The following is a 24,357-nucleotide window of genomic DNA, read 5'->3' as shown; positions in this document are numbered from 1 at the left end:
CCCAATACTGAGCCTGGGTAGAGGGCCCAATACTGAGCCTGGGTAGAGGGCCCAATACTGGAGCCTGGGTAGAGGGCCCAATACTGGAGCCTGGGTAGAGGGCCCAATATGAGCCTGGGTAGAGGGCCCAATACTGGAGCCTGGGTAGAGGGCCCAATACTGGAGCCTGGGTAGAGGGCCCAATACTGGAGCCTGGGTAGAGGGCCCAATACTGGAGCCTGGGTAGAGGGGCCCAATACTGAGCCTGGGTAGAGGGCCCAATACTGAGCCTGGGTAGAGGGCCAATACTGAGCCTGGTAGAGGGCCCCAATACTGGAGCCTGGGTAGAGGGCCCAATACTGAGCCTGGGTAGAGGGCCCAATACTGGAGCCTGGGTAGAGGGCCCAATTTACTGGAGCCTGGGTAGAGGGCCCATACTGAGCCTGTAGAGGGCCTATACTGGAGCCTGGGTAGGCCTCAATACTGAGCCTGGGTAGAGGGCCCAATACTGAGCCTGGGTAGAGGGCTCAATACTGAGCCTGGGTAGAGGGCCCATACTGGAGCCTGGGTAGAGGGCTCAATACTGAGCCTGGGTAGAGGGCCCAATACTGAGCCTGGGTAGAGGGCCCAATACTGAGCCTGGGTAGAGGGCCCAATACTGAGCCTGGGTAGAGGGCCCAATACTGAGCCTGGGTAGAGGGCCCAATACTGAGCCTGGGTAGAGGGCCCAATACTGAGCCTGGGGCAAGGGTAGAGGGCCCAATACTGGAGCCTGGGTAGAGGGCCCAATACTGAGCCTGGGTAGAGGGCCCAATACTGAGCCTGGGTAGAGGGCCCAATACTGAGCCTGGGTAGAGGGCCCAATACTGGAGCCTGGGTAGAGGGCCCAATACTGAGCCTGGGTAGAGGGCCCAATACTGGAGCCTGGGTAGAGGGCCCAATACTGGAGCCTGGGTAGAGGGCCCAATACTGGAGCCTGGGTAGAGGGCCCAATACTGAGCCTGGGTAGAGGGCCCAATACTGAGCCTGGGTAGAGGGCCCAATACTGAGCCTGGGTAGAGGGCCCAATACTGGAGCCTGGGTAGATGGCCCAATACTGGAGCCTGGGTAGAGGGCCCTATACTGGAGCCTGGGTAGAGGGCTCAATACTGAGCCTGGGTAGAGGGCCCAATACTGAGCCTGGGTAGAGGGCTCAATACTGAGCCTGGGTAGAGGGCCCTATACTGGAGCCTGGGTAGAGGGCTCAATACTGAGCCTGGGTAGAGGGCCCAATACTGAGCCTGGGTAGAGGGCCCAATACTGAGCCTGGGTAGAGGGCCCAATACTGAGCCTGGGTAGAGGGCCCAATACTGAGCCTGGGTAGAGGGCCCAATACTGAGCCTGGGTAGAGGGCCCAATACTGAGCCTGGGTAGAAGGCCCAATACTGGAGCCTGGGTAGAGGGCTCAATACTGAGCCTGGGTAGAGGGCCCAATACTGAGCCTGGGTAGAAGGCCCAATACTGGAGCCTGGGTAGAAGGCATGACGCAAATGGTACTTTTTGCAGGGACTGGGCATGCAGCGCAGCATCTGTCCTTATTCTGGATACAGGGTACAGGGCCCCGGGCAGAGGCACAATGTTATGGATGTCAGTGTAATGTATGAGCCCTGTAGGATATTAGAGATGATGGCTGAGCTCTGACCTTCCCCACTGCTTTGTATTTAGGGCAAGAGTCCAGCCACCCCTGTGTATAACATCTCCCCCTACAGCTGGCGCCCCCTGCTGGCTGATCTAGTGCCCGAGATTGACGAAATCCAACCTTTTTCATAATCATAAGAAGGAGTAACAGAGACACGGGAGAGAACAATGGCTGGGCTGCCGGAGAATGTGATGAGGGAATCCAAGCAGATTTGTAAGGGTGGAAGAATGAGCTATTTGGGTCAGGAATATCATATTCAGGCAGGAGGCAACATGTCATTGGCTATGGCTTTAACCCAATCATCCCTGTAGGGCAGAGCAGCTAGTGACAGATATCTCACAGCAGGGTCAGAAAACTTAGTTTAGCTAGAACCTGTCTCTCCATTCCCTAGGTACCTACCTAGTGCTACCAACCCCTATTTCTGTAGGGAAATGAGAGCAGGGCAGGCAGTAACCCTTCCAACACTTTCCCCTGTCTCTGCCCCTATATATTAGGTACCTACCTAGTGCTACCAACCCCTATTTCTGTAGGGAAATGAGAGCAGGGCAGGCAGTAACCCTTCCAACACTTTCCCCTGTCTCTGCCCCTATATATTAGGTACCTACCTAGTGCTACCAACCCCTATTTCTGTAGGAAAATGAGAGCAGGGCAGGCAGTAACCCTTCCAACACTTTCCCCTGTCTCTGCCCCTATATATTAGGTACCTACCTAGTGCTACCAACCCCTATTTCTGTAGGGAAATGAGAGCAGGGCAGGCAGTAACCCTTCCAACACTTTCCCCTGTCTCTGCCCCTATATATTAGGTACCTACCTAGTGCTACCAACCCCTATTTCTGTAGGGAAATGAGAGCAGGGCAGGCAGTAACCCTTCCAACACTTTCCCCTGTCTCTGCCCCTATATATTAGGTACCTACCTAGTGCTACCAACCCCTATTTCTGTAGGGAAATGAGAGCAGGGAAGGCAGTAACCCTTCCAACACTTTCCCCTGTCTCTGCCCCTATATATTAGGTACCTACCTAGTGCTACCAACCCCTATTTCTGTAGGGAAATGAGAGCAGGGCAGGCAGTAACCCTTCCAACACTTTCCTCTGTCTCTGCCCCTATATATTAGGTACCTACCTAGTGCTACCAACCCCTATTTCTGTAGGGAAATGAGAGCAGGGCAGGCAGTAACCCTTCCAACACTTTCCCCTGTCTCTGCCCCTATATATTAGGTACCTACCTAGTGCTACCAACCCCTATTTCTGTAGGGAAATGAGAGCAGGGCAGGCAGTAACCCTTCCAACACTTTCCCCTGTCTCTGCCCCTATATATTAGGTACCTACCTAGTGCTACCAACCCCTATTTCTGTAGGGAAATGAGAGCAGGGCAGGCAGTAACCCTTCCAACACTTTCCCCTGTCTCTGCCCCTATATATTAGGTACCTACCTAGTGCTACCAACCCCTATTTCTGTAGGGAAATGAGAGCAGGGCAGGCAGTAACCCTTCCAACACTTTCCCCTGTCTCTGCCCCTATATATTAGGTACCTACCTAGTGCTACCAACCCCTATTTCTGTAGGGAAATGAGAGCAGAGCAGGCAGTAACCCTTCCAACACTTTCCCCTGTCTCTGCCCCTATATATTAGGTACCTACCTAGTGCTACCAACCCCTATTTCTGTAGGGAAATGAGAGCAGAGCAGGCAGTAACCCTTCCAACACTTTCCCCTGTCTCTGCCCCTATATATTAGGTACCTACCTAGTGCTACCAACCCCTATTTCTGTAGGGGACACAGCACAGGGTCCCAAGGAGCCATTATCTGAGTTAGTTTCCCCTGACGTGGAATGACAGGGAGACATGAGTGGGTGTATGAGGGACACGGGGCTGGGACACACACAGAGAGGCAGACAGGGCGCCCGCTGGGCTGATGTTGGTAGCTATTGTGGCCGGCAGAGCGCAACCCTGGAAATGACACAGTTGGCTATAAAGCAGGAACAAACCGGGCAGATCTGTCTATAGAACATTCATAAATAGAAAAATAAAGCTTTATAAGAAAAGGGAATTAGGGCACAAAAAGACGACTGGAACTGCCCGCTCTCAGTCAGGTTCAGATAGTTCCAATTACTTCTGTAGGGACATGTTTATCAGCAGAACTGGCTTTATGGGGGTGCAATCCCTATGTGCCATAGTTTTATGGTATCTCTCTGTACAGGCTATGAGCAAACTTAGGGGGCTGTTCCTGCTGAATTGTGCTTAGTACAGGGGAATCCCTATGTGCCATAGTTTTATGGTATCTCTCTGTACAGGCTATGAGCAAACTTAGGGGGCTGTTCCTGCTGAATTGTGCTTAGTACAGGGGAATCCCTATGTGCCATAGTTTTATGGTATCTCTCTGTACAGGCTATGAGCAAACTTAGGGGGCTGTTCCTGCTGAATTGTGCTTAGTACAGGGGAATCCCTATGTGCCATAGTTTTATGGTATCTCTCTGTACAGGCTATGAGCAAACTTAGGGGGCTGTTCCTGCTGAATTGTGCTTAGTACAGGGGAATCCCTATGTGCCATAGTTTTATGGTATCTCCCTGTACAGGCTATGAGCAAACTTAGGGGGCTGTTCCTGCTGAATTGTGCTTAGTACAGGGGAATCTCTACGTGCCATAGTTTTATGGTATCTCTCTGTACAGGCTATGAGCAAACTTAGGGGGCTGTTCCTGCTGAATTGTGCTTAGTACAGGGGAATCTCTATGTGCCATAGTTTTATGGTATCTCTCTGTACAGGCTATGAGCAAACTTAGGGGGCTGTTCCTGCTGAATTGTGCTTAGTACAGGGGAATCCCTACGCTGCCATAGCTTTATGGTATCTCTCTGTACAGGCTATGAGCAAACTTAGGGGGCTGTTCCTGCTGAATTGTGCTTAGTACAGGGGAATCCCTATGTGCCATAGTTTTATGGTATCTCTCTGTACAGGCTATGAGCAAACTTAGGGGGCTGTTTCTGCTGAATTGTGCTTAGTACAGGGGAATCCCTATGTGCCATAGTTTTATGTTATCTCTCTGTACAGGCTATGAGCAAACTTAGGGGGCTGTTCCTGCTGAATTGTGCTTAGTACAGGGGAATCCCTATGTGCCATAGTTTTATGGTATCTTTCTGTACAGGCTATGAGCAAACTTAGGAGGCTGTTCCTGCTGAATTGTGCTTAGTACAGGGGAATCCCTATGTGCCATAGCTTTATGGTATCTCTCTGTACAGACTATGAGAATGATATCTCCAATAACCAAGTAACCAGCAGACATATGGATATATATATATATTTATACACAGATTTCCTACCTTGACTATAAGCTCATAGCGCGGAATCCTCTGCACAGGTTTAATCATCAGATCAGACAGCGCTTGTTTCTCTTTGTTTTCCCGAGTACATTGCTGTATAAGGAAGCAGAGTGTTACTAGGAGACCCCCAATATGTTTAATTCAATGGATCCCCTAACTGCAGCTTAGAGATGTAGTTGAACAATAGCAGGAGAGGCATAGGAAGGCCATACGCAGGCAAACTGCCAACTTGGCAACTATAATTGCCAGCTTTTTGGCCCATATATGGGGCCTTACTGACTGCAAATTGGGCAGGTACTCCCCCCCCCCCCCCCTCGGATTGTCTGGCCTCTGGCCTGAATAACAAGCCCGACCTACCTCCAGGAACTTGATAAAGGCCGGCCTGGCTTCCTTGGCCGCCCGAATAGCATCCTTGGCATTGAGGAAATTATCAATGTAGGCCGAGTAGATGCTCACCAGGATCTCTTTGGAGAACTGCAAAATACACCAATTAGTACTTGGGACACTGGGAAGGGAAACCCAACGTTAGCCGCGTGCTTTGTCCTGGTCACCGATTTGGTTGCTCGCTGGTGGCTAGTGATACGGTTACAGCCAAAGCGCTTTACTAGCCCCCAGCACTTCAAGGGGTCTGTGTGACTACATGGGCAACATGTTTCCCATTATTTGGGCCCAAAGTCCTCCCTAAAGCATCTAACTCACCTATTGTTAGAGAAAATGTCTATCTGGCCACCAACGTAGCACGGATTCATCCACTGAGCCAGTTGGGGGCGCTTTGGCGCCCTTTCCTTTCTAGTCTGCCAATGGCAAGGTATCAGTAGCCCTTTCCTTTTTAGTCTGCCAATGGCAAGGCATCAGTAGCCCTTTCCTTTATAGTCTGCCAATGGCAAGGCATCAGTAGCCCTTTCCTTTATAGTCTGCCATTGGCAAGGCATCAGTAGCCCTTTCCTTTATAGTCTGCCAATGGCAAGGCATCAGTAGCCCTTTCCTTTATAGTCTGCCAATGGCAAGGCATCAGTAGCCCTTTCCTTTATAGTCTGCCATTGGCAAGGCATCAGTAGCCCTTTCCTTTATTCGCAGGGCACCCTGGTCTCTAATGGTGGCACTAAGGGTTTCAACTATATCATATAAAGTACCGGCCAGCTCATTAGATCTATTGGTATTTATGGGGAATAAAGATATAAACAGAGTCACTTTGGGACTTACTGACTGGACCAGGACGTCCCCCACGGTCTGGATCTCGCCCCAGTTCTGCACACAGTGGTTCACTTGCTCCAAGAACTGTTCATGGTGTTCCAGCAGCTCCGGGATCTGATCGAATATTTCATCCACCAGAGACGGGTCACACAGGAAGGAATTCTCCGGCTGCTTCAGGGCCTTCATGTAACTCTAGGGGCACAAAAACCCAACAGGACCAATCAGCAACTGAATAGCAACTGAAGCAATTCATGTAGAAACCAACAATGGGAAAGCAGATATACCAGGGCAAGATGGAGACAGTAGGGCAAGATGGAGACAGTAGGGCAAGATGGAGACAGTAGGACAAGAAGGAGAAGGAGGGCAAGATGGAGACAGTAGGGGAAGACGGAGACAGTAGGGGAAGACGGAGACAGTAGGGGAAGATGGAGACAGTAGGGGAAGATGGAGACAGTAGGACAAGATGGAGACAGTAGGGCAAGACGGAGACAGTAAGACATGACAGAGACAGTAGGATAAGAAAGAGACAGTAGGACAAGATAGAGACAGTAGGGCAAGATGGAGACAGTAGGGCAAGATGGAGACAGTAGGACAAGATGGAGACAGTAGGGCAAGATGGAGACAGTAGGGCAAGATGGAGACAGTAGGACAAGATAGAGACAGTAGGGCAAGATGGAGACAGTAGGGCAAGATGGAGACAGTAGGACAAGATGGAGACAGTAGGGCAAGATGGAGATAGTAGGGCAAGATGGAGACAGTAGGGCAAGATGGAGACAGTAAGGCAAGATGGAGGCAGTAGGGCACGATGGAGACAGTAGGGCAAGATGGAGACAGTAGGGCAAGATGGAGACAGTAGGGCAAGATGGAGACAGTAAGGCAAGATGGAGGCAGTAGGGCACGATGGAGACAGTAGGGCAAGTTGGAGACAGTAGGACATGACAGAGACATGAGACAGATGGGGAGATGGTAGAGCAAAATAGAGACAATAGGAGGAAAAAGAGACAGTAGTGTGAGGTGGAGACAGTAACACTTCATATTAATGTTACCAAACCTGCAGCCCTTCATCTTTCAGCCCCATCGGCACCTGAAAACCCAATGGTTGGGCATGCCTATTTTGACTTTTTTGAGTTGCTTTGTTTGTCATTAGGGGTACGTTCCCTCGTCATGATAGGGGGTTATATAACAAAAGGCACTAAGTTTGGCCAGGTGCAGTAACCCATAGCAACCAATCAGTAGGTGGAGTTTACTGGTCACCTGTTTAAAAGCAAACATTGTATTGGTTGCTATGGGTTACTACTGGGCAACTTAGTTCTTTTAATTACAAAGGGAAGTTAAGTGTTTATGTCAGGGGTAATGGGCCGAACCCTACCAGCCTACAGTACCACTGTCTACTCCATACTAAATGCCCATTACTCAGCATTGCCTACATGAGTCCAAACAGAAGCTTCATCATCATATATATTAAAGGGGAAGTTAACCATGGGCATAGTTAGCGTTCCAGGGCCCCTGTTGACATACTAATTATTTATTTTCAGGGTCTTTGTCTCTGAAAACCAGATTAAATTAGCGAGGCAATGACTGCAGCAACCGGAAAGCGCCCAGTAGAACTGAGCGGAGACTTTATAAAAAAATCCGGTTGGATAATAAAGAAAATAAGAAGATTGTTCAGTAACCAAGTCACCCACACAGACGGAGGCGCCCCCCCGCCCCATACACTCTGCATATTGTTAGGAATTTCTTTTTAATGAGATGTTTTGTAAGAAATAATTCCCACTAATTAGGTGAAAACGGACTGGGGAATCTATTGGTCCATCTACTCGCGGCCGGGGGGTTTAATGAAAGGCGAGATGAAGGCAGGGTGCCAAGCCGCGAGCGTTAGGAAGTCATTATACGGCTGAGATTTCCTGCAGGGAACAGGGGCCCGGGCTGCCACAGAGACACGGATAATCACTAAGTTTATATACGCCCGGAGCACAAGGTGGGCAGCCATTACTAACATTAAAGGGGAAGTAAACCCAAAAATAAAGCTCAGCCTAATGAAGGAAAATGTAATTGCTATTAAAAGCCGAATCAGTCTGTTTATAGTCGCTGCAGTGCTGGTTCCGACTTCGCACTCAATTTAGCAGAAGCCAGGCGATTACCAGACTGGCAGAGAAACTGCTGCTAGACGGTTACAAGAGGTAGAACCAGCAGTGCCAACAGGGGCAGACACACTACAGCCGTTGGCACTGGTGTTGCACAGAGGCTGCTGCTCTATTTCATCATGGCGAGAATGGGCCTGAATGGGTTAAGGAATAAGCACTGGGTCAGCGGCATTATGGGAAGTTGCAGGTGGATTGAAAATGGGACTGCAGAGTGTATGTCACTTTAGGAGAGAGAGCGCCGCTAAGTGCGTGTAATCTGCTCACTGCGCTGCTGTCATCTCTCTGTCATTTAGTGACTGCGCTTCTGCCTACCGTGAAGGACACACGTCTCACTGCCAACCAATGAGTGTGCCCAGATCCACCCCCATAAGCACCGGCGTCTGAATCACTGCTATCAGCTACTGCTGGGCACTGGGCCCTCTCCTCTGTACCCCCCATCCCCCCAGTAATAAAGCACTCTCACAGCAATAGTAGTTCAACAGTCACACTACCATACAGGCTATGAGCAAACTTAGGGGGCTGTTCCTGCTGAATTGTGTTTAGTACAGGGGAATCCCTATGTGCCATAGTTTTATGGTATCTCTCTGTGCAGGCTATGAGCAAACTTAGGGGGCTGTTCCTGCTGAATTGTGCTTAGTACAGGGGAATCCCTATGTGCCATAGTTTTATGGTATCTCTCTGTGCAGGCTATGAGCAAACTTAGGGGGCTGTTCCTGCTGAATTGTGCTTAGTACAGGGGAATCCCTATGTGCCTTAGTTTTATGGTATCTCTCTGTGCAGGCTATGAGCAAACTTAGGGGGCTGTTCCTGCTGAATTGTGCTTAGTACAGGGGAATCCCTATGTGCCATAGTTTTATGGTATCTCTCTGTACAGGCTATGAGCAAACTTAGGGGGCTTTTCCTGCTGAATTGTGCTTAGTACAGGGGAATCCCTATGTGCCATAGTTTTATGGTATCTCTCTCTACAGGCCATAGAGTGGTACAGGTATAGGACCCATTATCCAGAATGCTTGGGACCAAGGGTATTCCGGATAAGGGGTCTTTCTGTAATTTGGATCTCCATTCTTTAAGTCTACTAAAAAAATCAATAAAACATTAATTAAACCCAACAGGGTTGTTCTGCCCCCAATAAGGGGTAATTATATCTTAGTTGGGATCAAGTACAGGTACTGTTTTATTATTACAGAGAAAAGGGAATCATTTAACCATTAAATAAACCCAATAGGGCTGTTCTGCCCCAATAAGGGGTAATTATATCTTAGTTGGGATCAAGTACAGGTACTGTTTTATTATTACAGAGAAAAGGGAATCATTTAACCATGAAATAAACCCAATAGGGCTGTTCTGCCCCCAATAAGGGGTAATTATATCTTAGTTGGGATCAAGTACAGGTACTGTTTTATTATTACAGAGAAAAGGGAATCATTTAACCATTAAATAAACCCAATAGGGCTGTTCTGCCCCCAATAAGGGGTAATTATATCTTAGTTGGGATCAAGTACAGGTACTGTTTTATTATTACAGAGAAAAAGGGAATCAGTTTTAAAATTCTGAATTATTTGATTAAAACAAAGTCTATGGGAGACGGGCTCTCCGTAATTCAGAGCTTTCTGGATAATGGGTTTCTGGATGAGGAATCCTATATCTGTACCTTATATTTTATGGGCATATTTACCTATCCACACCCAGGGGTGTTCCGGCCCCTAGTGCTGACCCACTTGCCTCTCCATGCTTAAGTTTTTCATAGCGGAGGGGCCAAAGGGAAGGGGGGGGGGGCTGCATCACTATTGCGCTCTCTGCAATTTATTGGAATTTTGTCTGTTTAAGTTCCCAGGGATCTGAATGGACCTACAGCATCTCATATTAAACACAGCCAATAAAACCAACTGCCTTATCTGAACTGGACTTTACCTTACAGAACCTCTAGCAGATCCAGTGCTTTACCTAAGAAAACCCTGCAACAGAGTGAATTTCCCCCTAGCAACAGAAAGCACAGCCTGACCCTATACTGTATGTACCCGGAGCTGACTGGGCTGGGCCCAACATACGGAACTCTGGGTACCTGCCCCTCCCTGACTGCCCCGGTATCACTAATTCTACATTCCAGTTCTGATACATACCCCCCTGTCTCACATTCTGTGGGGGTGAAACACTACTACTCGGGATCCTTACAGGAATTATTATTCTTGAAAGCCAGGGGAAGTCTTACTGTACAGACATTGTAAGCAGCAGTCCTGCCCTGCTTTATGGCTGAGATTCTAGCTATCTGTATAACAGAGCATTCTGTCACAGTGGCACAGATCCTATCTGATCCCCCCATTGTAAGCAGCAGTCCTGCCCTGCTTTATGGCTGAGATTCTAGCTATCTGTATAACAGAGCATTCTGTCACAGTGGCACAGATCCTATCTGATCCCCCCCCATTGTAAGCAGCAGTCCTGCCCTGCTTTATGGCTGAGATTCTAGCTATCTGTATAACAGAGCATTCTGTCACAGTGGCACAGATCCTATCTGATCCCCCCATTGTAAGCAGCAGTCCTGCCCTGCTTTATGGCTGAGATTCTAGCTATCTGTATAACAGAGCATTCTGTCACAGTGGCACAGATCCTATCTGATCCCCCATTGTAAGCAGCAGTCATGTGCTGTACAGAAGCAAATCACACTCTCTTACAGATCCCCCCTAATGTTAGGAGATAAAATGCCCAATAAATAAGCCAGAGGCTCTTCCAGCCCTTGTGCAAGGACATCAGTACAGGAAGGAAAAGCACCGGTAACTTTCCACTCTCATCAGCCCAATGAGGATCCACCTTGTCTGAGATAAACTGGACTACCTGCAGGCATAACCTTCTGATCCACTCATTAACCCGAGGGGTTCTGTGCCCATATAAAGGCACAAGGCTGCAGGCTGAGTTATACAGGGAACTCCGAGTATCACTCATGTATTATAAGGGATAATGTACCCCCTACTGTAAATGATAAGGATATTAGCAGTCACTGAGGGGTTCTGTGCCCATATAAAGGCACAAGGCTGCAGGCTGAGTTATACAGGGAACTCTGAGTATCACTCATGTATTATAAGGGATAATGTACCCCCTACTGTAAATGATAAGGATATTAGCAGTCACTGAGGGGCTCTGTGCCCCCCATATAAAGGCACAAGGCTGCAGGCTGAGTTATACAGGGAACTCTGAGTATCACTCATGTATTATAAGGGATAATGTACCCCCTACTGTAAATGATAAGGATATTAGCAGTCACTGAGGGGTTCTGTGCCCATATAAAAGCACAAGGCTGCAGGCTGAGTTATACAGGGAACGCTGAGTATCACTCATGTATTATAAGGGATAATGTACCCCCTACTGTAAATGATAAGGATATTAGCAGTCACTGAGGGGTTCTGTGCCCATATAAAGGCACAAGGCTGCAGGCTGAGTTATACAGGGAACTCCGAGTATCACTCATGTATTATAAGGGATAATGTACCCCCTACTGTAAATGATAAGGATATTAGCAGTCACTGAGGGGTTCTGTGCCCATATAAAGGCACAAGGCTGCAGGCTGAGTTATACAGGGAACTCTGAGTATCACTCATGTATTATAAGGGATAATGTACCCCCTACTGTAAATGATAAGGATATTAGCAGTCACTGAGGGGCTCTGTGCCCCCCATATAAAGGCACAAGGCTGCAGGCTGAGTTATACAGGGAACTCTGAGTATCACTCATGTATTATAAGGGATAATGTACCCCCTACTGTAAATGATAAGGATATTAGCAGTCACTGAGGGGTTCTGTGCCCATATAAAGGCACAAGGCTGCAGGCTGAGTTATACAGGGAACGCTGAGTATCACTCATGTATTATAAGGGATAATGTACCCCCTACTGTAAATGATAAGGATATTAGCAGTCACTGAGGGGTTCTGTGCCCATATAAAGGCACAAGGCTGCAGGCTGAGTTATACAGGGAACTCTGAGTATCACTCATGTATTATAAGGGATAGTGTACCCCCTACTGTAAATGATAAGGATATTAGCAGTCACTGAGGGGTTCTGTGCCCCCCATATAAAGGTGTTGCTGTTAGTTTTGGGGTGTCAGTTTGAATTTGAACCCAGACCACCCTGACCATTTGCCCAGCGTATGAGGGAGGAGAGAGTTAATGAATGTGACTTATATGAATTATATGAGTATGAGTGGGGGGTAAATATGTATCAGGCCAGACTTCCAGCTGTTACAGATGCCAGAGCGCAGCAGACTATGAAGATACTTCATTTCCTGGAAGACTATTAATATATTGTATAATCAGGGTTTTTTGTAAACACTTGTTTTTAATTGTGTTTGCTTTTCTATAGGAGCAATATTATTAAATACATTTCCTGTATCCTACAGGGCAAAGGCCCAGGTGTTACCAGCTCTCTTAAAGTCTGTCCAATGGGATAGCTCGCTGGGGCTAGGGAGGTTTTGGGGGGACACTGTCATTTGAGCAGCACAAAAAGTCCTTTTAGTGCACATTCTGTAATCTGTGTACTAAAAATGCGAAGGTATATATATATATATATATTATATATATAAAATGAATGTGCATTAAAGGGGTTGTTCATCTTTGGGTTAACTCTTATTATGATGTGGAGAGTAATATTCTGAGACAATTTGCAATTGGTCTTCATTTTTTATTACTGGTAGTTTTTTAATTATATTATTTTGGAGTCTCAGCAACTATCTGGTTGCTAGGGTCCAAGTTACCTTAGCAACCAGGGAGTGGTTTGAATGAGTAGTTTTTTAATTATATTAATTTTTTGTTCAGGAGCTCTCCAGTTTGGAGTTTTAGCAGCTCTGGTTGCTAGGGTCTAAGTTACCTTAGCAACCAGGGAGTGGTTTGAATGAGAGACTGATATATGAATAGGAGAGGGACTGAATAGAAAAATAAGTTCTAAAAAGTAATAATAACAATGTGTATGGGAAGTGTAATGTACTGTATCTGAGCAAGAAGACACTAAATCCCCCATAATAAAGCAAAGAATAATGATATGCTGAGACAGTTGGTATCAACCAATGAAAATGCTCCATATTGAACAGGACGCTCCATACCTCCATCAGGGTGCGCAGGGATTCCACGTAGGACTGCTCGGTGTCGAGTAATGTCAGGAAAACATGTTTTCTCATATCCTGCAAGAGAAAGATCCGTCAGGCAAGTATATAGGGTATTATGGGATATATCTGCTTATAATGCGCTAGAAAGGAAATACGGAATAGTCCAATGTTTTTACTAAAGGTTCAGCAATAAGCAGCACAGGCCCGGACTGGCAATCTGTGGGTTACAGGGGCTGCTGTAAGGTGCCATAGACACAGAGCCGGCCTTGGGCCCATTGGACCCAACAGGGCCCCGCACCAGGGGGAACGAGCCCATAAAGCTACCCAAGCAAAAACAGGCTTTTGGGCAGTGATCCCCTATAATAGAGATACACCAAATCCACGATTTTGGGATTCGGCCGAACCCCATCACTTCCCTTACATAGTGTTGAAAAAAGACCAAAATCCATCAAGTTCAACCCTTCCAAGTTAACCCCAGTGCAGTATACACATAGTTATACTATACAAACCTACCTATATACTCCCATATATATATATATATATATATATGTGTATATATATATATCTCTATCTATCTATATCTATATTATACATGCAAATATCTATACAAACAGGTATAGGACCCGTTATCCAGAATGCTCAGGACCAAGGGTATTCCGGATAAGGGGTCTTTCTGTAATTTGGATCCCCATACCTTATTGATACTAAAAAAATCAATAAAACATTTATTAAACCCAACAGGGTTGTTTTGCCTCCAATAAGGGGTAATTATATCTTAGTTGGGATCAAGTACAGGTACTGTTTTATTATTACAGAGAAAAGGGAATCATTTAACCATGAAATAAACCCAATAGGGCTGTTCTGCCCCAATAAGGGGTAATTATATCTTAGTTGGGATCAAGTACAGGTACTGTTTTATTATTACAGAGAAAAGGGAATCATTTAACCATTAAATAAACCCAATAGGGCTGTTCTGCCCCAATAAGGGGTAATTATATCTTAGTTGGGATCAAGTACAGGTACTGTTTTATTATTACAGAGAAAAGGGAGTCATTTAACCATTAAATAAACCCAATAGGGCTGTTCTGCCCCAATAAGGGGTAATTATATCTTAGTTGGGATCAAGTACAGGTACTGTTTTATTATTACAGAGAAAAGGGAATCATTTAACCATTAAATAAACCCAATAGGGCTGTTCTGCCCCAATAAGGGGTAATTATATCTTAGTTGGGATCAAGTACAGGTACTGTTTTATTATTACAGAGAAAAGGGAATCATTTAACCATGAAATAAACCCAATAGGGCTGTTCTGCCCCCAATAAGGGGTAATTATATCTTAGTTACTAGAGAGAAAAAGGAAATCAGTTTTAAAAATCTGAATTATTTGATTAAAATGGAGTCTATGGGAGAAAGTCTTTCCGTAATTCGGAGCTTTCCGGATAATGGGTTTCCGGATAACGGATCCCATACCTGTATGACAATAGCCTTGGAGATTCTGCCTGTTTCTGTTCCTGCCCAAGTTAATGCATTTTGGCTATCAATGCCTTGTCTGTGGCACAATCCCGCACCCCCCATTTGTGCCAGTTTAGGGACGGCCGACGCTGCCTCCTAGTTTTAAGCCCTTGAACCCCCCCCCCCCCATATCTTACAGATCTCGCTTGCTATGAATACAGAGCACCCCCAGAGTGGCAGAGCTGCACCCCTACGTTACCCCTTCCCTCCTCGCCCTTCCTCGGGAGAGTTTGAAGGAAAACGCTTTGGAAAATAGAAAATTAGAGGTAGAATAATACGAGGTCACATGTTCAGCAATTTATTTGCAATTCTGGGAAATGAAGAGACAATTGTGGGAATATCATCTGCATAACGAGATGCAAAGAGCACAGGGATGACGCCACAATGACACACAGTGTGTATGCCGGCGGCGCACGTGCCAGGATACGGCACAATAGACGGTCTCATCGATATCTGATGATGATGAGGAGTGTTTGGCTTCACAATGGCTCCTATAATAATGTTTATTTGGCAGGGCCCTGGACGGGTAGGAAATAATGAGCGGTGAGACCCCCAGACTAATGGAGGCAATTTAGCATCTCACCTTCTTGCCCTACTGTAATTAAGCCAAACAAAATGAATGATTGGATCTGATTGGATACGGCCGACCGAGCGCTTCGGTAGAACTATACAGCACTGAGCGAGACAGATGCCAGGGCGTTGCTATGCCCGCACAACAGATGGGCACTGACTGCGCTGAAGAATGCACGCGAGTGGCTGTTCCGGCAGGTCTCACCGACCTTCTTCCCTGAACTGACTCGCGTTCACTAGAACTCAAGAGGCAGAGAATGTTCTAAACAGGCCGGCGATGGGTTCCACTGTGACGTCAATAATCATAGAATCCACTTGTTTCCCCTTCCAAACCAACACAACGAGGGGCATCCGCACCCTGCAGTCGGCTCACATACAGATATATACACCCACATACACCAGTGCCTGAAGGCCAATCAGGGTAAACCTTTGGTTGATAGGGGGTAAAGAAAAAAATTTAAAGGAAAAATTTATATTTGTACAGGTATCGGACCCCTTATCTGTAAACCCATTATCCAGAAAGTTCCGAATTACGGAAAGGCCATCTCCCATAGACTCCCATATGGTTCTTTTATCTCTGTAATAATAAAACAGTACCTGTACTTGATCCCAACTAAGATATAATTACCCCTTTTTGGGGCAGAACAGCCCTATTGGGTTTATTTAATGGTTAAATGATTCCCTTTTCTCTGTAATAATAAAACAGTACCTGTACTTGATCCCAACTAAGATATAATTACCCCTTATTGGGGCAGAACAGCCCTATTGGGTTTATTTAATGGTTAAATGATTCCCTTTTCTCTGTAATAATAAAACAGTACCTGTACTTGATCCCAACTAAGATATAATTACCCCTTATTGGGGCAGAACAGCCCTATTGGGTTTATTTCATGGTTAAATGATTCCCTTTTCTCTGTAATAATAAAACAGTACCTGTACTTGATCCCAACTAAGATATAATTACCCCTTATTGGGGGCAGAACAGCCCTATTGGGTTTATTTCATGGTTAAATGATTCCCTTTTCTCTGTAATAATAAAACAGTACCTGTACTTGATCCCAACTAAGATATAATTACCCCTTATTGGGGGCAGAACAGCCCTATTGGGTTTATTTCATGGTTAAATGATTCCCTTTTCTCTGTAATAATAAAACAGTACCTGTACTTGATCCCAACTAAGATATAATTACCCCTTATTGGGGCAGAACAGCCCTATTGGGTTTATTTCATGGTTAAATGATTCCCTTTTCTCTGTAATAATAAAACAGTACCTGTACTTGATCCCAACTAAGATATAATTACCCCTTATTGGGGCAGAACAGCCCTATTGGGTTTATTTAATGGTTAAATGATTCCCTTTTCTCTGTAATAATAAAACAGTACCTGTACTTGATCCCAACTAAGATATAATTACCCCTTATTGGGGCAGAACAGCCCTATTGGGTTTATTTAATGGTTAAATGATTCCCTTTTCTCTGTAATAATAAAACAGTACCTGTACTTGATCCCAACTAAGATATAATTACCCCTTATTGGGGGCAGAACAGCCCTATTGGGTTTATTTAATGGTTAAATGATTCCCTTTTCTCTGTAATAATAAAACAGTACCTGTACTTGATCCCAACTAAAATATAATTGCCCCTTATTGGGGGCAGAACAATCCTATTGGGTTTAATTACTGTTTGAATATTTTTTTTGAACAGGCTTAAGGTAGGAGATCCGAATTACGGAAAGACCTCTTATCTGGAATACCCTAGGTCCCGAGCATTCTGGATAACGGGTCACATACCTGTATTATAATGTATTTATAAAGCGCCATCATACTCTGCAGTAATGTACAATAAATGGGTGCATATATTGAACATACAAATCTACATGCAAAGCAAGCAAAAACCAAGGTAAGAGGGCCCTGTCCCAAAGAGCTTGCAATCTGAGGATGCTGAGAAATGGAGTCCCCATCAGAGGCCAGTAAGTGTGCATTTGGGTGAGTTATTATGAAGAGCAGAGGAGATTGGAACACAATGCACATTTGGGAGATTGGAACATGTTGTACGGAGCCCTCCCAGGTGTGTAGGTGGCAGATATATACGGGAGGAGTTATGTGCCCTTCTCTGCTGCGTGAAACTGCCAGTTTGGTTCTCTCTGGCACACAAAAGTAAAAATCGTGATTCCCTTGTTGCACTCATCATCTGTTAGTAGTTGCTTGGTGCCTAATAAACTCGCCCCAGGGTGGCACACAGAGAATGCCAGGCACTGTAGTACAATGTAGATTGTAGAGGATATGGCACTTTGGGGTAGAATCTCAGCCATAAAGCAGGGCAGGACTGCTGCTTACAATGGGGGGGGGGGGATCAGATAGGATCTGTGCCACTGTGACAGAATGCTCTGTTATACAGATAGCTAGAATCTCAGCCACAAAGCAGGGCAGGACTGCTGCTTACAATGGGGGGGGGGGGGGGGGGGGGGGATCAGATAGGATCTGTGCCACTGTGACAGAATGCTCTGTTATACAGATAGCTAGAATCTCAGCCACAAAGCAGGGCAGGACTGCTGCTTACAATGGGGGGGGGGGGGAGGGTCAGATAGGATCTGTGCCACTGTGACAGAATGCTCTGTTATACAGATAGCTAGAATCTCAGCCATAAAGCAGGGCAGGACTGCTGCTTACAATGGGGGGATCAGATAGGATCTGTGCCACTGTGACAGAATGCTCTGTTATACAGATAGCTAGAATCTCAGCCATAAAGCAGGGCAGGACTGCTGCTTACAATGGGGGGATCAGATAGGATCTGTGCCACTGTGACAGAATGCTCTGTTATACAGATAGCTAGAATCTCAGCCATAAAGCAGGGCAGGACTGCTGCTTACAATGGGGGGATCAGATAGGATCTGTGCCACTGTGACAGAATGCTCTGTTATACAGATAGCTAGAATCTCAGCCATAAAGCAGGGCAGGACTGCTGCTTACAATGGGGGGGATCAGATAGGATCTGTGCCACTGTGACAGAATGCTCTGTTATACAGATAGCTAGAATCTCAGCCATAAAGCAGGGCAGGACTGCTGCTTACAATGGGGGGGGATAGGATCTGTGCCACTGTGACAGAATGCTCTGTTATACAGATAGCTAGAATCTCAGCCATAAAGCAGGGCAGGACTGCTGCTTACAATGGGGAGATCAGATAGGATCTGTGCCACTGTGACAGAATGCTCTGTTATACAGATAGCTAGAATCTCAGCCATAAAGCAGGGCAGGACTGCTGCTTAAAATGGGGTGCATGGAATAGAAATCCAACATTGCATGTTAGCATTATATAGCACCAGTTAGAGGTATGGAGAGTAGGTATAACAGGGCTAAGAGGCAGCAGTAACACTTTATGACAGTGCTGCCAGGCTGCAGGGAGTCACTACGCGTGCCGTTTGTTCCCATGATGTTACAGCCGGGCTGGGGGGGGGTGCAAGCGGTGCATTCTCTCTCCTCCTCTCCCCTTTTAATCTTCCCCCTCTCTCAGCAGGTTAAGGTGCGGGGGCTACAGGGAAACAATGATCCTTATTACGCTAGGCCACAAATTCAGCAGAATGCTAAGGTCTGTCACCGTGGTAACCCAGGAGAGAGGCGGCAGTCGGTTTTACCAGTGCACCTCTCCTGATTGTGCACGACCGGTACCTACTGGCGCCGCTGGCGAGAATGAAAATGGGCGCTCTTTATTTAAACATATAATAAATCCAGTGAGTGCGATATAGGGGGTTAAACCCCCAAAACAATGTGCATCAGAAGGGTTTCCCTCTTCAGCATTTTCATTTGCACAATACAGTCTTTCCTCTATAAAGTTACTTGTAAATCTAATTGCTTTACTATGGGAATACTAACACTATGTACTTATTATAAGACATGGTTTATTATAGGGGTTGTTCACGTCTGAGTTAACTAGTATGATATAGACAGTGATATTCTAAGACAATTTGCTATTGGTCTTCATTTTGTATTATTTGTGGTTTTTTTAATTATTTTTCTTTTTGTTCAGCAGCTCTCCAGTTTGGAGTTTCAGCAGTTATCTGGTTACTAGGGTTTAAATTACCTTAGTAACCAGGGAGTGGTTTGAATGAGATACTGGTATATGAATAGGAGAGGGGCTGAATAGGAAAATAAGTAATAAAAAGTAACAATAACAATAAAACTGGAGCCTCACAGAGCAATAGTTTTTGGCTGCCGGGGTCAGTGACCCCCATTTGAAAGTTGGAAAAAGTCACAAGGAGCTGGCGAATAATTCAAATACTTTAAGAAATAAAAAATGAAGACCAGCTGGAAAGTTGCTAAGGATTGGCCATTCTATAACATACTAAAAGGTGAACTGGGATAGCTACTGGGATAAGCTATACAGGGTGCTTATTCACCCACATATATACTACCTGTATAAAATAAACCAGTGGGAGATGCCATGCTGATTCCATAGCAGATACAATTAAACATCCCCAGAAAAACCCAACCATAACCAAATATTTGAACATTATACAAAGTTTCTTCTCTGGCCGTGAACCTCTCCTGCTTGTGCTGATTGGTATATAGAGTAGCTTCCCTGAGCCGTGTCCTGGCTCCAATGCCTCTGATTTCAGCCCAAGAAATGGTACATTCCATAGGGATTATTTATATTATAACAATAAATTAACTGTTACAGAATGTATCTGCCGTATCCGCAGGGAAGCGCGTGTCATGGCAAGTTGTGTAGGGAAGGAGGCAGCACCTGGTTTCCTTTTGTAAGGCTTTCATTTAGCCCATAACAAGGTTACAGATATATAGAAACATTGGGGTAACAGTCACCCTGCTATAGTTCCAGGGGTACCCAGGGCACAAATAAGCACTCACCCCAAATCCCCCCCTAACTGGCCTTCAGGCTGGGCCCCCTTAGCCCATAACAAGGTTACAGATATATAGAAACATTGGGGTAACAGTCACCCCGCTATAGTTCCAGGGGTACCCAGGGCACAAATAAGCACTCACCCCAAATCCCCCCCTAACTGGCCTTCAGGCTGGGCCCCTTAGCCCATAACAAGGTTACAGATATATAGAAACATTGGGGTAACAGTCACCCTGCTATAGTTCCAGGGGTACCCAGGGCACAAATAAGCACTCACCCCAAATCCCCCCCCTAACTGGCCTTCAGGCTGGGCCCCCTTAGCCCATAACAAGGTTACAGATATATAGAAACATTGGGGTAACAGTCACCCCGCTATAGTTCCAGGGGTACCCAGGGCACAAATAAGCACTCACCCCAAATCCCCCCCTAACTGGCCTTCAGGCTGGGCCCCCTTAGCCCATAACAAGGTTACAGATATATAGAAACATTGGGGTAATAGTCACCCCGCTATAGTTCCAGGGGTACCCAGGGCACAAATAAGCACTCACCCCAAATCCCCCCCTAACTGGCCTTCAGGCTGGGCCCCCTTAGCCCATAACAAGGGTTGCAGATATATAGAAACATTGGGGTAACAGTCACCCCGCTATAGTTCCAGGGGTACCCAGGGCACAAATAAGCACTCACCCCAAATCCCCCCCTAACTGGCCTTCAGGCTGGGCCCCCTTAGCCCATAACAAGGTTACAGATATATAGAAACATTGGGGTAACAGTCACCCTGCTATAGTTCCAGGGGTACCCAGGGCACAAATAAGCACTCACCCCAAATCCCCCCCTAACTGGCCTTCAGGCTGGGCCCCCTTAGCCCATAACAAGGTTACAGATATATAGAAACATTGGGGTAACAGTCACCCCGCTATAGTTCCAGGGGTACCCAGGGCACAAATAAGCACTCACCCCAAATCCCCCCCTAACTGGCCTTCAGGCTGGGCCCCCTTAGCCCATAACAAGGTTACAGATATATAGAAACATTGGGGTAACAGTCACCCCGCTATAGTTCCAGGGGTACCCAGGGCACAAATAAGCACTCACCCCAAATCCCCCCCTAACTGGCCTTCAGGCTGGGCCCCCTTAGCCCATAACAAGGTTACAGATATATAGAAACATTGGGGTAACAGTCACCCCGCTATAGTTCCAGGGGTACCCAGGGCACAAATAAGGACAGGGGGAATTTCCCCTGAATCAAAAAGGACAATTTCTTGCCAAATAAGAGTTCAATAAATAAGACTTTTCAATCCCGATGGTTCATGAATAGGTGCCTTTGGGCAAGCACATAATCCTCCTAGTAGTCTACATTACTTCTCTCTCTTTTTGGGTCCTTTATTAATCTCATTGTCATTGAAACTACTGCTTGGTTGGTAAGATCAAGGTCCCTAGCAACCTGAAGCTGGAGCAACACTCAGCTATAGGGAGCCGTACAGAAAGGAGTCGGAATAGAGTATTATACACTAATATTACGGGGAGTCTCTGCTTTTGGGAAACAGCACCCATAGGTGCCAGAGGGCAGAGAGACAGGTAGGACACCTGTTGCACAGCTACAATCCTTCCCCCCAGTTGGGCGCTGGTGCCGGGCACGTTGCTGCTTAGCCAAGTGGTGCCAGAGGCTTGAGTGGCAGAGATGGGTACCCGCCCGCAGCATCCTACCTCTCCTGCATCCCCTGCCTCTCCCTCCCATCACCTCAGTGATGCTGTTAGCAGGGCCGTCCCCGCCGGGGTCCTTCTCCTGCGCCTCTTCCGCTTCCCCCGCTGACACCTCCGCACTGTCGCCCGTCTCCTGCATCTCCTCCAGCGCGATGGTGAACTGGGCAAGGGTCCTCACCATCTGCAGCATGCGGAGTCCCTGGGTTTCTCTCTGGGCAATGAACCCCTTCTCACATACAAGCAATTCAATATATATATATATATACACACAGCACACAGAACCACCCCCCCTTATTTAGAAGAAAATGGGAATATTCTATGGTGGTAGAAGAAATCCTTGGGATGGATGAAGCTGCCCACGTCTCCGGCACGTAGAGCTTCTGATGATGTGGAGCTCGGAGTGGTCCCCTCCTCTGCACCCTGCTCCCTCTCTCCCCCAGCAGGTGTGCGGCTGCTGCTGCCTGGCTCACACTAGGGATGCTGGGATCAGCATTGGAGACAAGCAACAGGCAAAAGCAATCACTAGCCGAGCCGTGCAACTGCCTGATCAGAATGGCACATTAACCCCCGCAGCAAGCTCAGCCTGAATGGATCACAGCCTTCTCCCCTGTCTGTCAATACCCAGCACTGTAGAAGTATTAACCCCTGGAGTGTCAACTGCATAATGCAAGTACCTTCCCTACCACCATTGAATACTTAATACAGGTATCGGACCTGAAACCCGCTATCCAGAAACTCCGAATTACGGAAAGACCGTCTCCCATAGATTCCATTTTAATCAAATAATTCAGAATTTTAAAACCGATTTCCTTTTTCTCTGTAATAATAAAACAGTACCTGTACTTGATCCCAACTAAGATATAATTACCCCTTATTGGGGGCAGAACAGCCCTATTGGGTTTATTTCATGGTTAAATGATTCCCTTTTCTCTGTAATAATAAAACAGTACCTGTACTTGATCCCAACTAAGATATAATTACCCCTTATTGGGGCAGAACAGCCCTATTGGGTTTATTTCATGGTTAAATGATTCCCTTTTCTCTGTAATAATAAAACAGTACCTGTACTTGATCCCAACTAAGATATAATTACCCCTTATTGGGGGCAGAACAGCCCTATTGGGTTTATTTAATGGTTAAATGATTCCCTTTTCTCTGTAATAATAAAACAGTACCTGTACTTGATCCCAACTAAGATATAATTACCCCTTATTGGGGCAGAACAGCCCTATTGGGTTTATTTAAATGGTTAAATGATTCCCTTTTCTCTGTAATAATAAAACAGTACCTTGTAATTGACCCCAATTAAGATATAATTTATCCTTATCGGATGCAAAACAATCCTGTTGGTTTTAATTAATGTTTAATTGATTTTTTATTAGATGTAAGGTATGGAGATCCAAATTACAGAAAGACCCGGAATGCCCTTGGTCCCAAGCATTCTAGATAATAGGTCCTATACCTGTATTCCTTGATGGCCACGTGGGCTGTAGGTCTAGAGAGGATTGACAACCTGCATGTTTTTAATACAAGAATTCCCAGTTACCAAAGCTTAATATGAATTAAAGATTAAAGATGCTTGGTTTCCTCATTTAAACAAGTGTTTCCATTTTACTGGCTAGCTGTAACCCCTACTGTAAATGATAAGGATATTAGCAGTCACTGAGGGGTTCTGTGCCCATATAAAGGCACAAGGCTGCAGGCTGAGTTATACAGGGAACTCTGAGTATCACTCATGTATTATAAGGGATAATGTACCCCCTACTGTAAATGATAAGGATATTAGCAGTCACTGAGGGGTTCTGTGCCCATATAAAGGCACAAGGCTGCAGGCTGAGTTATACAGGGAACTCTGAGTATCACTCATGTATTATAAGGGATAATGTACCCCCTACTGTAAATGATAAGGATATTAGCAGTCACTGAGGGGTTCTGTGCCCATATAAAGGCACAAGGCTGCAGGCTGAGTTATACAGGGAACTCTGAGTATCACTCATGTATTATAAGGGATAATGTACCCCCTACTGTAAATGATAAGGATATTAGCAGTCACTGAGGGGTTCTGTGCCCATATAAAGGCACAAGGCTGCAGGCTGAGTTATACAGGGAACTCTGAGTATCACTCATGTATTATAAGGGATAATGTACCCCCTACTGTAAATGATAAGGATATTAGCAGTCACTGAGGGGTTCTGTGCCCATATAAAGGCACAAGGCTGCAGGCTGAGTTATACAGGGAACTCTGAGTATCACTCATGTATTATAAGGGATAATGTACCCCCTACTGTAAATGATAAGGATATTAGCAGTCACTGAGGGGTTCTGTGCCCCCC

The 24,357-nt window shown here is 46.0% G+C and overlaps 1 protein-coding gene across 2 annotated transcripts in view; it reads right to left on the bottom strand.

Moving 5' to 3' along the window:
• The window catches only part of arhgef17 (Rho guanine nucleotide exchange factor 17), a 122,054-nt gene that overhangs the window by 20,290 nt on the left and 77,407 nt on the right, over positions 1-24,357 (bottom strand). For both annotated transcript variants that reach the window (XM_031897373.1, XM_031897374.1), the window contains exons 3-6: positions 13,388-13,465; positions 6,169-6,351; positions 5,323-5,439; positions 4,966-5,058 (exon numbers count right to left, since the gene is read on the bottom strand). In XM_031897373.1, the coding sequence (XP_031753233.1) occupies positions 4,966-5,058; positions 5,323-5,439; positions 6,169-6,351; positions 13,388-13,465 (471 nt within the window). The remainder of the gene's footprint in view (positions 1-4,965; positions 5,059-5,322; positions 5,440-6,168; positions 6,352-13,387; positions 13,466-24,357) is intronic.

This window comes from Xenopus tropicalis, chromosome 2 (assembly GCF_000004195.4).
Source record: "Xenopus tropicalis strain Nigerian chromosome 2, UCB_Xtro_10.0, whole genome shotgun sequence".
NCBI classification, from domain to species: Eukaryota; Metazoa; Chordata; class Amphibia; order Anura; family Pipidae; genus Xenopus; species Xenopus tropicalis.
The sequence above is the reverse complement of the archived record's forward strand: the minus strand, read 5'-3'. Positions and strand labels throughout refer to the sequence as shown.